The following is a 13029-nucleotide window of genomic DNA, read 5'->3' on the forward strand; positions in this document are numbered from 1 at the left end:
AGCGTCGGCCTGCAGACCAAGGAGCCACAGGTTGATTCCCGGTCAAAGGCACGTACCTCAGTTGCAGGTTCAATCCTTGGCCACTGTTGGTGTCGTGTAGGAGGCAACCAACTGATGTGTCTTTCACATCAATGTTTCTCTCTCCCTCTCTCTCTCTCTCTTGCTCCCTCCCTCCCTCCCACTCTGTCTAAAAGTTAATTGAAAAATATCCTCAGGCAAAGATTAAAAATAATAATAATAATAATAAAGTAAAATAATTTACAAATCTCTCAGCACTAATTAGTGTCCAACTCTAAATGGTTCATTCTTTAGTATAATATTAAAGGCTTATTAGCATCACTTTTCTTTGTTCCTTAGCTTAATGACTGTATTAGAATGTATCCCTCCTTTATTTTAAATTATCTGTACTATCTCTAGGATCTAAGTAAAACACTATTCTCCAGAAAAAAATAAATCACTTTCTAGCTCCGTCCCCTCGGTTCTTTAACATCTATTCCAATACATTTAACCCATTTCCTGTACCCTCTACATGCTTCTTCCAAAGGCCCTGTCTTATAACTGAATTAGAAGGAATTTAAATAGGTCATCATATTTGGTGATGAGACCTATGGAGCATGCTACTCTCTCCCCAGTGATGCTTAAAATGTGAGGACAAGCAGTTGGAGGCCACCCACAACCGCCCGTGAGGCTTGTCGCCACGGTGGCACTGGGGTGCAGCTGTCATCTGTTCCCATGGTAGAAGGCAGATTCTCTCCACATCTTGTTTTCTGCATATTTTTGGTAGACTTGTATGTCATAGCCACTTTGTTTCAGCTTTCCATCCCTAGCATATTTTGTGGCTTTTCAAAAAGTGAATTGTATTGCAAAATTCTGTGATTCCTGGTGGCCAGTATCCTGGATTCCCTTTTCTGTTTTTAGATCTTTCTTGCCTCCTTTCTCTTCCCGTGAAAGCAACACACAGTGTACTAACTTGTGTCTCTTATTCAGTGAGGTTAATGTCTTTGTGTTTTGACCAAAACTATATTAAATATAAATATTATATTGTTTAATGCAAATGAAGGAATGCAATAAAGAGCATATATACTTGAAAACATTCTGTAGACCAATATTTTATACAAAGTGCTATATGTAACCAATACAAATGTATGAAGAAGAGGGGGGCTCAGAAAAGACCCTCTGGATGTTTTATTATAGCTCTCATAAGGAAATGGATGATTTTTAGTTAAAAATCTCTGCTTTTGGCCCTGGCCAGTTAGCTCATTTGGTTAGAGCATCCTCCTATTACACCAAGGTTGTGGGTTTGATACCTGGTCAGGACACATACAAGAATCAACCAATGAATGCATAGATAAGTGAAACAACAAATCTCTCTCTCCCTTTCCCTCTCTCTCCGGTTTTAATTATTTTGAAAGAAAGAAAGAAATCCGGTTTTAATTATTTTGAGAGTGTTGTTATTTAAAAAAAAAAAAAAAACAGATCAATAGCATTTTTAAAAGTTAATGCACAACAAGAATCCTTATACTTATTTTACTTATTTCACGTTATTAAAAAACTGAAGTGTACCAAAGTCATAATTGGGTTAAACCAGAAAGGAAAATTGTTTCTCAAGTAGAATTACTCCTTCCTACGAAATTGTGCAAGACAAGGGACTCAAACTCTCTCAGTGAGATTTCTTCCCGTGGTTCATTTTGCTATCTTTCATCCTTTTTGCATGTTTCTGAGCTGTCAGATCTCTTAGCCTAAACACTGGCCCTTAGAGTTGGTTCAGGGTAGGACTGAAGAAAGGCAGCCCACAAAGTCAGCAAGGGTCTGTGGGAAGAGGCCAACTTCAGAGCTTCTCTGCTGGCAGCATCAGGTCCCCAGGAGCTGTCCATACCCTCCTGGAAGGAGGACCCTGAGACCACCCTGGTCCCTGGGCAGCCTTGAAAAGGTGGAGTCTTGAAGCTGTCTCTCTGAAGTCGATGCTGGGCAAGGAGCATACGAGATGACAGCCTGGCCTGCTGATAAAGCAGAGGAGACTCCAGCTAGCTGCTGCCTTACTTTTCTGCATCTACAGATGAACTGTTAACAGGCTTTTTTTATTTTTTATTTTGTCAGAAGATGTCATTAAAGGCTCAAAAACGAGGTTATTTTATCCTTTCTAAATTTGTACATCTTCACTGAAACACTTTTTAAAATATAACACAGAAAACTGTACAATGGTAGTTAAAATCTGAAATATGTTTTGCTTTAAGGCTGTTTTTTCATATCGTAAAAGTTACAGTGAACAGCCTCCCCTTGAAGTTTCAGCAACAAGTCATGGAGTAGATTCAAGTGTGTACAATCAAACCTTGGTAAACAGACTTGTGGAAGCACTGAGTCAGCTATAAACAGCCAACCCAGCCTAAACACAGAAGGTAAAAGCAAGATTTTATTTTTCCTTTCCTGGCAACTTGATCCATAAGCCTTTTCAAAGAAGCGACAGGGAGAGGTGTGTAAGAGAGTTCAAAAAAGCATGTAAATTTCAGAAGTTATTGCAAAATGATCTCAAGTGTCTCATCTGCTGGCAAGCGGTGCCAAGACTGGGGCTCAGAGCAGGACCCACAGGTGTGTGTGCATGGACACCATCGCGCTGAGATTCAGCAGGAGATAGTGCCGTGATCGGCAAGATTCCCGAGTAGTGAAGACAGGATTTGCAAGGAGGGCTCATGTTTGAAAATTCCCAGTATACTGTCTCCACACAACTGCCTTTGTCTCACTATTTTGGGAATTTAAGACTGACAGATAATTTTTTACTTCCTAGCAAGTTCTCCGTTATGCTAGGAGAAACAATGTCAGTATGGTGGCCGTCATTTTGCTGAAATAACTTCACTTGTGTGTGTAAATTTCAGTAATGCGTGTACAGGTCCATAGACCCCAGGCTGGCATGGATGCACCACTGGATCGCTGGGTACCATCACTGGGGGCACCTAGAATAATCACACCATCCTCACCTCTTCCCTTGTGTCTTTCTTTTGCCTTTACTTGTACCTCATCCCCTCATCCTTGAACACGGTCACACACTTTCCCCGCCCTTCTTTCTTCGTAAAATAATACTGCTTTGAAAGATATCGTCTTGTTTTTATTGTCTTTTTTCTTTCTTTTGGATCTTTTTTTAAAATTTTCTCTTATTTTTAGATGTTTATTAGTATTTATGCTTATGGAGAAGCTAAATGTTCAAGCACTGCTGTAAACTGTATTCTCTTTAATCACTGGATGTGATTAATCATAGAAAGGATTTCAAATGGCCGTGGTACGTATGAGTAGGGACCATTTAAATATTTGGCAATCTTATAGGTTGGGGGGAAAAAGCCCTCCGAATGCTGGGGTAGACAAGTATTATTAGCCTTCTATAAAAACTGAATACGAAGATAGGCCCGCTGCCCGATGTGGAGGACACCTGTATACTTTCCGTGTCCAAGTCCTTGCACAGTGGAAACAACCATTTTTGTGGTTTGAACTTTCCAGGGGCTGAGTAAAGACACATCATGAGCAAATTAAGTGCATGAATTTCTGGTGGCCATTCCTGATCTGAGGTTAGAGGCCCAAATGGAGTGCGGGTAGCCCGTCTCCACTGTGCAAGGCAAACCACTTCCTTTTTCTGTCATTGTTTCTTCTGTGAAATGAGATCAATAAGAATTGTTCCTAGTAAAGGTACATCAGGAGAAAGAAAACGATTTTTACTCTGCCAAATAAATTGAAGATGACATTTTATGGGTAGGTCTGAAGACATTTTATGTTTGTTGTCATAAAATCGAGTTCCAGCATCTCACTGCTGAGAAGGTGCTGCTTGTGGACTTCAGGGGAGTCCTTTGGCAACTGCACTGCAAGGAGAGAATGCCTTTCCCTAGATAATGCCCACTGGGGGTCCTTTCTGCTCAGCCCAGTCTAAAACTTTAAATGACACGTTCCAGACAACCCAGAGCTCAGGGAACACCTTTCTTCCCAACCAACCTGCCCTTCTGTAGCTTAGCTCTCAAGCTAAGGGAGCAGGGCAGAACCATTGCCAGTCCAGTTTCATTTTCAGTAGAGCAAATCCTGTGTTCCCGATGAATGGAGCTGAAAACATGGGTGAGGAAGGGATGAAGTCAGTGGCCAACAGCATGGTCTGCTGGCCTCGAGCCACATCTTTGAGTGTCTGTGACATTAATTTGTGCATTGGGAGTGCTGGAGTCTATGAAATGAATTACTGCCCAAATCGCTTATTTCTAAAACTGGAAATTCTTTGTTAGAAGTTGTTTTAGAACAAAGTAAGCCTGTAAAAGTCCTAAAGTAGATCAGATCTACTGTCCATGATGTCTCAGGTGCTCTAAAGAACAGGAAATTAACTTAATTTGGGCCACTAATTTAAGAGTGAAAGTTGAAGCTACCACATTCAGATCTTGACATTCTTGACCTCCTGAGCATTAATCTGGAAACTCCACACATTGTACAATGTATCCATTTTAAGTTTGTTTACCTTCTCTTTAATGACTTAACAGAAAAAAACTGCATGATGAAATATATTTTCTCCAAATATATATATATTTATATAATATATAATCTTAGTTAACTCAAAGGTATATACATTGTATAATAAATAATATTTATAAAAAGAGACTTTTTGAATATAAAATCAAAAAGATCAACAACTTCTACAACTTTTTACAAAACTTTGGATACAGCAGGTTGGTAGGAAATTTCCGTTGGATACTATTACCTGACTACGGCGAGAATAATTACAATGCACTCAATGTACTATTATTAAATAATTACTTGTCAGCTACTTGAATACGCCCCAGAAACATGACTTTATCACTTTTAATATAGAATACATAGATATGAAAAGACTGTTTTGAAAATTTGTATCCATTCTGCTGAAATAATTCTCACATAAAGCAAGCATTATCCGGTTGACATGATTTAAAACTTCTCAGTCTAAGGTGAGATGAGGAGGGGCATTTCAGACTCTACAGAGGCGATGGGCTGTGGATCTCTAGCAGGGCTCGTGGCCAGCAGATTCAAGAGCACATGGCTTCTAGACAGCCGTCTTGGCAAACCTGCCTGAGCAAGCAGGAAGATCGCTGGACCCAGTATCTTGGGTCCGTGTTATGTAGACAAAAGAGAGAAGGGAGAAAAGGAAGAGAGAACTTGGTTCTGTGCTCTACCCCCACCGCATCTCTTTCTGGTTCTCCTTAAGACAACGCTGTTGGATTGGTCCATACTGTCCAATCTGTCTGCCTCCATTTTGCTAGCTCCCTCTAGGGTACTAGAGAACCACTGAGGGTCAAGGAGAACTCAGCTGTGAGGTGCTTTTCCCAAGGAAGCAGCAGGTGACTGCTCGCCTTTGAACACCTAATCCTCATCCTCAGTAACTGCATGGATTGATGCTTATCAGCACGCAGGGGAGGCCAATCTGCCTTAAAGAACTCTGCGTGTCTGTGTGCACAGGCCAAAGAAAGAAAGGACATGTCTTTACTGGAGAGGAAATGAATTGTTTTTACCCTCCCCATCTACTAGTCTCAAAAGTGGAACTTCAGGAACAAACTGCTGCTCTCTCACTGGCCCTCTGTCTAATTTATACTAAAGTGACCAGAGTCTGGCTGCTCACCTGGCATTGTTTTGATGGAGAATGTGCAGGTGAGCAGGCCTGGGAGGGATTGGGTGGCCTCTTCCAAAGATACCACTCCTTTCTTAGGAAGCCACTGGGGCTGGAGGAGGCTTGTCTTCCTCCACTCCATGTACATCCCATTTACAATGTCCACCAAAAAGAGTACTGCAGTAATGGTGGGAACTGCAGAATGGTAGAAAAGGGTTTGGAGAGATCTGACTGCAGTTCCCAAGAGCCTCTGGGACAGAACAGGTTTAGAGAAAACAAGGCTGAAAACACACAGCCGCTCTTCAACAGCTTACCAGGTCACCTAGAACTAGTTCTTCAAAACTGAAAACCCTACTCACAATCGCCTCGGGCCTCCCTACCACTTGATCCTTGCTAAACCTGTGGCTTTTATCAGCCCGCGTAAGTGTATCGGATTTGAATGGGAGTAGGCAGAGAAAAGGAGACGGCAGGGGTTTGTCCTACTTCATCACTGCCACCTCCCAGGCTTCCTGGAGTGTCACCATGAGAAGCGGCTTGGAAACTGAATCTTGCCCATGCTGATACCTTGATCACCAGGCAAAGAGCTCACATTAGCCCAGCCTGTTCTGTTGGAGTAGAAATTATTTTCCATTTTTATTTTCTTTAACATGTGCAAAGAAAAGCCTCGGGTCTGTTCCTATCAGACCCCAGAGAACTAAAAAGAAAGCCCCTTCTTTAAAAACCACACACCATCCAGAGTAGAGTGAGAAACGAGGAGAGAGGGAGGGCAGCCTCCCGGTCAGTGGGCGGTTGGGTCCAGGTAGTTTACCACACGGGCATCAGGCAACAGTCCGGATTCCTTGCTGTCTGATGCGGAGGGCTGAGCCCGGCTTAGGTCCTGCTCCCCATAGAACTCCAGTCAGTCTGCCCAGCCACACACTTCACCATTCCCAGCGCCCTTTGGAAAATAAAGAGGAAGAATTAGAAACATAATCGCTTTCCCAGGGAGACCACCCATAAGGGCGCAAAGATCACAGGCTGCTGACAGGAGATCTCAACATTTTTCTTGTACTTGGACATAATGGAGACCTTGAATGGCTTTTCCCTGCTCCCTCCTGTACTTGGGGTGCACCAGTAAGGAAGGGGGGTGTGGTCTACAGGAAGAGCAGGGCTTTAGCATCCACAGATCCAAATGCTACCTCCGCCTTCTAGCTGGGGGCTTGGGCGACAGAAAGCCTTGTAGCAAGTAACCGACCACCCTCATGGAGGAATCTGTCTTGTATAGAGACTGGGAGGAACCTAGCAGGTGTAGGGCCGTTTCCAACTAGAGCAGACTCCTGGGCACTGTGTTTTCGGATCACACCAGAGAGTTTCAGAACCAGCTGTCCAAACAGGAGAAAGTCTATTTGGTTAAAAAATTACGAATAATTCCTGCTCACAGGGGCACCAATGAGTACATTTTATTTGTGTATTACATCTCAACAGATTTTAAGCCAGAAGAGCTTGGTGATAATCCCAGTCAACCCGCCACCCCTCGGGGGCTGACAGGACCAGTGTAAAGCGGTTTTACAGGGGCAGAAACAGACTCAAGATTCAAGGGACATGTCCAAGGTCTCACAGCAAGTGAGTGACAGATCCAGCACCAAGGGTCAGCCAGACCATCTGGCTCTTGTCCAAAGTCCTTCGTGCTCACATCTGAATGACAAGGAATAAATCTGGTACTTGTAATGCTAGAAATCGATGGTTCGCCTGAGACACTGGACAAAAGCTGCAAGTGATAGAAAGGATGCTCTCCCCATAAGCAAGTCTGTCCTTCCTGTGGTGTAAAGCCGGTTGACTAGGGCTCTCCCCACCCCGCGGTGGAGGGCACGCGTCCTGCCCTGCAGCTCCCTCTGTCTCCTTCCTGCACTGTGGAGACGGGGCACCTCCGAGGAAAGCTAAAGGCTCGTCCCTGCAGTCCTACCAGCCTGTTTCTAAGTCCCCATTCTGCCCGCAGTGTCCGTGTGGATGAAAGGACGGGGAGGCAACAGGGTCCCAGCCTGTGGCTTCAGTCTGAGGTTGCTCTCGGAGGTCAGCTTGGCCCGGGAATCTTTGCTGCCTCCTCAAGAGCACGTGGGCCCTGTGCCAGGGCTCTTGGTGTCACCGACTCTAGTCCACACTACCCTGCAAGGGACATAGTTCTTATCCTCAGTTCACAACTGAGGAAGCCTGGGCTCAGAGAGGCACAACAGCTTGCCCCAAACAACTCAACAAAAGGACCACACTGGGAGCAGATTCGCCACTTGTCCCAGGAGGGGCCTGGGGCACGATCTACCTGGATATGGCATCTTGAAACTATGTCTAGCACTTTCCATAAAACTGGAAAAACACCGTTCTACTTCAGAAATGGGGAGGCTGAAGGCTGATGAAGAACACTGATTCTTAGGATCAGCGTTAGCACCCAGGGGCAGGCAGGGGACTTTCCCCGACATTGAGGGCCAACCCAGCACCTCCCCCACTTGGCAGAAGGCTTATCTCAGCTGCCCACCAGGGGAGGGGAGGTGCTGGAACAGAGTTCCAGGGCCCTGAATCGGTGACACCCTGCAGCCCCCGACAGGGCCTGGGATACTGCAGGACCCACACACATGGGCTTTCTGGAGGTAGAGACCTGGGCTCATTGCCCCTCTGCAGTGAGCAGGCCAGACAGATGGCCCTCTGTTCAGTGACACTGTCCGAAAACTCTGGCCCCTCTCAGAATGGCCAGAGCCATGACCTGGTGGATAGTGGGGACACTGTGTTGCCTCTGGCCATAGTGGACATCAGAAGAGGGTGGCCCCTGTGCTTTCAAACATTCCACCTTGACAGGCCACAGTGAGCCTGAGTTCTCTCTCATTTGCTGACTTTTCTTCTATCATTTTAAAAGACAGTAAATGAACCTGCCCAAGTGATGATACCATTTCACTACATGATGACCACTCTCATGTCACAGCTCCCTGATGGCATGTATCACACTTTCTATTAGTACTATATTCAGACAAGCCGTCATCTCAGCTCATAGAACTGCGAGGCTCCCGTGATCACCATCTCTGCACAGAGGAGGAAACTGGGCTTGAAGGTTCCGTGGCTGGTAAGCAGTGGGATGGGAACCCCCTGCTCTGTCCCAGACTTGAGCTACACAGAGGGGCTTCCCAGATGGACTAGGTGAGTCACCCGCAACCAGAACTCTCCCCGTGATGTCAGGTTCCTCCCCCAGCCCCACCCAGCACAGGTGTGCACCCCAGCTCTGAGGTGCCCGGAGTGGAACTGCATGACCCAAGTGTGCTCTCCTTTGACACAGCCCCAGCCAGCGATGACCCAGGCTGTCAAGACCTTCGCCATGAACGAGTCGCTGTTCCCAGTGTTCTTTGTTCCTCCTAGCACTCCTAGGGAGGAGGATGTGCGGAGACAGGTGTGAAAGACTTGTCTAGGTCCCATGGTTGGCAAGTGATGGAAGCTGGACCAGGGTTCATGCCTCTGTATGTTAGGCTCCTTCTCAGGACAGAGAAAAGGGAGAAGGCACACCAGCCTCAAAATGTTCCACCTCCAAGACTTGAGGACCATTTGCATCCATCTTGACCTGTCCTGGGGACCTATGGATCTGAGCACCAGGCATACTGTCTCCCACGCCCGGCTACCTCTGGGAAGCTTGGCAACATAATCCCAGCCTTTGATCCCATGATTACTCACCACCATCACTCTGAACTTGACTCCTTCCTCCTCCCCATCACCATCCATAAACTCCGTGAGAGTGCACCCCACTCCACCCAAGCTTTAGATCTGCCAGGATATGGGCTTATACACAGCTTCCCCCCCACCCACCTCCTCCCTGAGGTTGGTAGGATTTACACTTATGCAAAAACTTGCCCTCTAAGTTCAAGGTGGGTGCAGAACAGCTCTGCCCCAGGGTCTGTAGAGACTTTTCTGCCTACCGTTTCAAGTATTTTAACCTCATTTTACAGTAAGAAAACTGAGGCCCAGAGAAGTAAAGGAACCGGAAGTGAGGGGCAAAGCTGGCACCAGAGGTCAGGTGTCCCCGCTTCCGACCCCACTGTGTCCCTCCTCTGTGTCCACAGATACTCAATAATGAGAGCCAGTGGCCGGACAAAAAGTTGACTGACCTGGCTCATATTTAACTAACATGTATCAGAATTTTAATCAACTGCTTGCAGCCAAGGAGCACACACTTGGGAACATGTGTCTTGGGGAGCTGAGAACTAGAACAGGTTGTGAGCAAGAGGAGATAGGCGCACCCCGGTCGCTGCAGCAAGCCCCCGCCCCACCCCCGCCCCGGCCTCCCCACCCCGCCGCCCTACCTGGCTCCCTACTTGCAGGTGTGCACGTCGTAGATGCGGACGCACTCCTGGCAGCTCACGTAGCAGCACCAGTGGAAGATGCAGTGGCATTTCTCTTTCCGCTTCTCCGTCCGCGTGTTGTGGCCGCGGCCGCAGCAGAGCAAGTCGCAGCCATCGATGCCGTGGGAGGTGACATTGCAAGTCCTGTCCCTGGTGCCAAAGGAGCCCGTCTCGGGGTTGGGCTCACAAAAGTTGGGGGAGTTCTCATAGTAGACCAGGTCCCTCTCCGTGGGCGGCTTGAAGAGCGCGTACTTGGCGCGGAGGGTCTCCACCCAGCCCCGGGACTCGCGGTGCTTCTCCACCACCATCTCTGAGGCGCTGTCGTACTTGTCCTTGAGGAAGTCGCCGATGGCGCGAAAGTCGGGCTGGGCCCACCAGCAGGTCTTCACCTCGCAGCTGCCCGACAGCCCGTGGCACTTGCACTTGAGATGCATGTGGTCCAGGATGGTCTGAGAAAGAGGAGTCGCAGCTGGCCCCCAGACTGACCACACCTGGGAGCACACCTAAACCCTCCTGCTCTGCCCTGCCCAGCCCTACCCCTGGAGCCTTCCCTATTCCTACCCTGTGCCAAGATGAGAACTGACTGAGGACGGAGGCATGGACCCAAAGAATGGTGACTATTGATTGTTTCCCTCCCTTTTGCACCCCAAGCATCTGCAAATATCACATCCATTTCTCAAAGCTGTAACAAATAGGGATTATTATCCAGGTTTAACAGATGAGGACACCGAGGCTGAGAACTTAAATGTCTCACCCTAAGTCAAACAACCATAGGAAGGGGTGGAAGCTGAGTTCACTCAGGACCACAGACCTACGCAGGCAGCCTGATGCACAGGATGGGCTGCCGGGACCTGCTCCATGGGGCCACCACACTCCCTGCTGGTGCGTCCCCAGGCGGGCAGAGACCAGGACCGGCCAAGGATAAAGGAGCGTGAACAGGAGTGACTGTGCGGTGTGGGTGGGGGCCAACCCTGGCCAAGGGGAAAGAGGCAGGGTGGGGAGCGCTGGACGCACAAGGGCCGCTGGAAGGGGTTTGGACAGGAGAGGCCGGGACAGGGTTGGGAAGGGGTCCCAGAAAGGGTCACAACAAAAGCAGCTGCGGCTCACCGTGCGGCCTGCCTCGTTGTTGTGCTTGTTCATGGCCGAGCGTGCGTCTGGTCTGTTCTCGCGGGCGTCCGCGAACTCCCTGGACACGAGCACCCCGAAGTCCGCGTCCTCGCTGCAGCCACCCCACTTCCAGCCCTCGCCGGGCGGCCCCTTGTGATGGGAGTCGCAACCACAGATGGTGGAGGTGCCCTCCGCGCAGGAGCGCGTGACTGCGAAGGCCACTCCGGCCGAGGCGATGGCATGCACGAAGGCCGATTCGCGGGTAGCTGCGTTGAGGGAGTTGGGAAGCATTGCTCAGGCCCGGTCCTGGGACTTGGCCGCCCTTCCTCAACTTCCCCAGCAGGGGAGGAGAGCTCGCCAGCGGGGAGGGAAGAGGGAGAAACCGAGGTGCCCTTCAGACCCTCTTTGGCTCGTCGTGTGTATTCCCACTTTAGGGATGAGCAAACTGAGGTCAGGGCCACTAACTGGGTAAACCAGGGCCTTAACATCCGGCAGAAGGGAGCCTGTTAGAAACGGGTGGAAACGATAGCTCTGGCAGGTTGCAGAAGAGATTAGGTGGCCCTGCTCTCTCCTAGCCGCAGACCCTCTGCCCTCCATCTTCCCAAACTCCAGAGACCCCAACACAGGCCTGAGCCCTCCCAGTCCTGAGGGCCTCAGGTCTGGGAACCTACAGCCTAAACCTACCCAAGTCTGTGCATTCCCCACTAGGATGCACCTGGGCAGACCCTTTCCTTTTCTGAGCCTCAGTTACCCTCTTCAAAGATTGGGAAGAACTTCCCTCTGCCACCAGAGTTCCTGACCAGAAGGGTGGTGGCGGGCATCTCAGTCTCCCTCTCCCTTCCCATTCTCCACCCAGACAAGACCAAGGTTTTGGGCTGAGAAGGCCAAGTCCTTCCGGGGGGGGGGGGGGGGGACGACAGTTTCCCCTGTTCTGCCCCAGGGTTCAGCAAAGAAAAAGAGATTCTCAGGGATGTTCCCCCAACCTCATTATAATAACCACCTTTGGGTGCTCAGTAGGCACCAGATTCTTCCCTTCAGGTGCTCTATCCCATTCAATCCCTTTAACCCCATGAGGCAGAAGTCTTATAGGCCCATTCTATAGATACAGGCCAACGATGAGAGAGGCGAAGGCCTGAAAGACCTGCAGTCCGACCGTCTAGTCCGACAGTCTCTCCCTGCTGGTGAAGGACCCAGAGCAGGGGCGTGAGTGCTGCGGAAGAACGCAGCTCGGCAGACAAGGGAGCCCAGTATCCCCCGGCAGCCGCTGCTGCCTCTTTGGAGGCCCCGGCGCCCTCGTAGGCCACCTGCAGAGGAAGGGCCGTTCCGCTGCGCCGAGCAGGCTGGAGGGGGCGCGGGGCGGGCCCCGGCGCGGTGGAGCCCGCGCAGCAAGGGCGGACTGCGGCCAGGGGGCGGCCAAGGCCTGTGGCGCCGCGCCCTGGTTCCGAACCCGGTGGCCTCCACCGCCCCGATTCCAGCCCCCTTGCACCCGGCAGCGGCCGGGGGCGGGGGTGCGAGGGCGAGGGCCTCGCTTCCGGCCGGGCTCGCGGCCTCTCGCAGCGGCGGCGGCGCCCAGGCACCGGGACGCGCTCGGTTCCCAGCCCCGGGAACGCGGGGGCGGCGGGGGCGGGGCGGGGATTAGCCTGGGAGCGGCGCTGACAGCCCCGCTGTGCCGGTCCCCGTCCGGCGGGGCCCGCTGGGCCGCTCAATCCGCCTTTGTTCGCGCGGTGTCACACCGCATTACCCGCATAATGCGGCCGCCGGGCCCGGGCCGCCGGGCCGGCCGCCACCGCGTAGCAACGGGCGGCTCCCGCGGCCGGGCCGCGCCCCCGGCCCCGGCGCCGGCCCGCGAAATCCCCATTGAAGCGACGCCCCCCGCCCCCGCGCCGCGCCGAATGGCCAGAGGGCGTGTGAATGGCGCGGCGGCCGCAGCGGGCGCGGGGCCGGGCCGCGCGGTGGGGGGCGGCGCTCGGGCCCCTT

The 13029-nt window shown here is 50.4% G+C and overlaps 1 protein-coding gene across 1 annotated transcript in view; it reads right to left on the minus strand.

Moving 5' to 3' along the window:
• Window positions 1-6364: 6364 nt before the first annotated feature.
• The window catches only part of WNT3 (Wnt family member 3), a 43106-nt gene continuing 36441 nt past the window's right edge, over window positions 6365-13029 (minus strand). The window contains exons 3-5 of the mRNA XM_036269379.1: window positions 11053-11318; window positions 9907-10394; window positions 6365-6533 (exon numbers count right to left, since the gene is read on the minus strand). Coding sequence (XP_036125272.1) covers window positions 9915-10394; window positions 11053-11318 — 746 coding nt within the window. The 3' untranslated portion in view covers window positions 6365-6533; window positions 9907-9914. The remainder of the gene's footprint in view (window positions 6534-9906; window positions 10395-11052; window positions 11319-13029) is intronic.

The sequence above is a fragment of the Molossus molossus genome, unplaced genomic scaffold (assembly GCF_014108415.1).
Source record: "Molossus molossus isolate mMolMol1 unplaced genomic scaffold, mMolMol1.p scaffold_m16_p_19, whole genome shotgun sequence".
Lineage (NCBI taxonomy): Eukaryota > Metazoa > Chordata > Mammalia > Chiroptera > Molossidae > Molossus > Molossus molossus.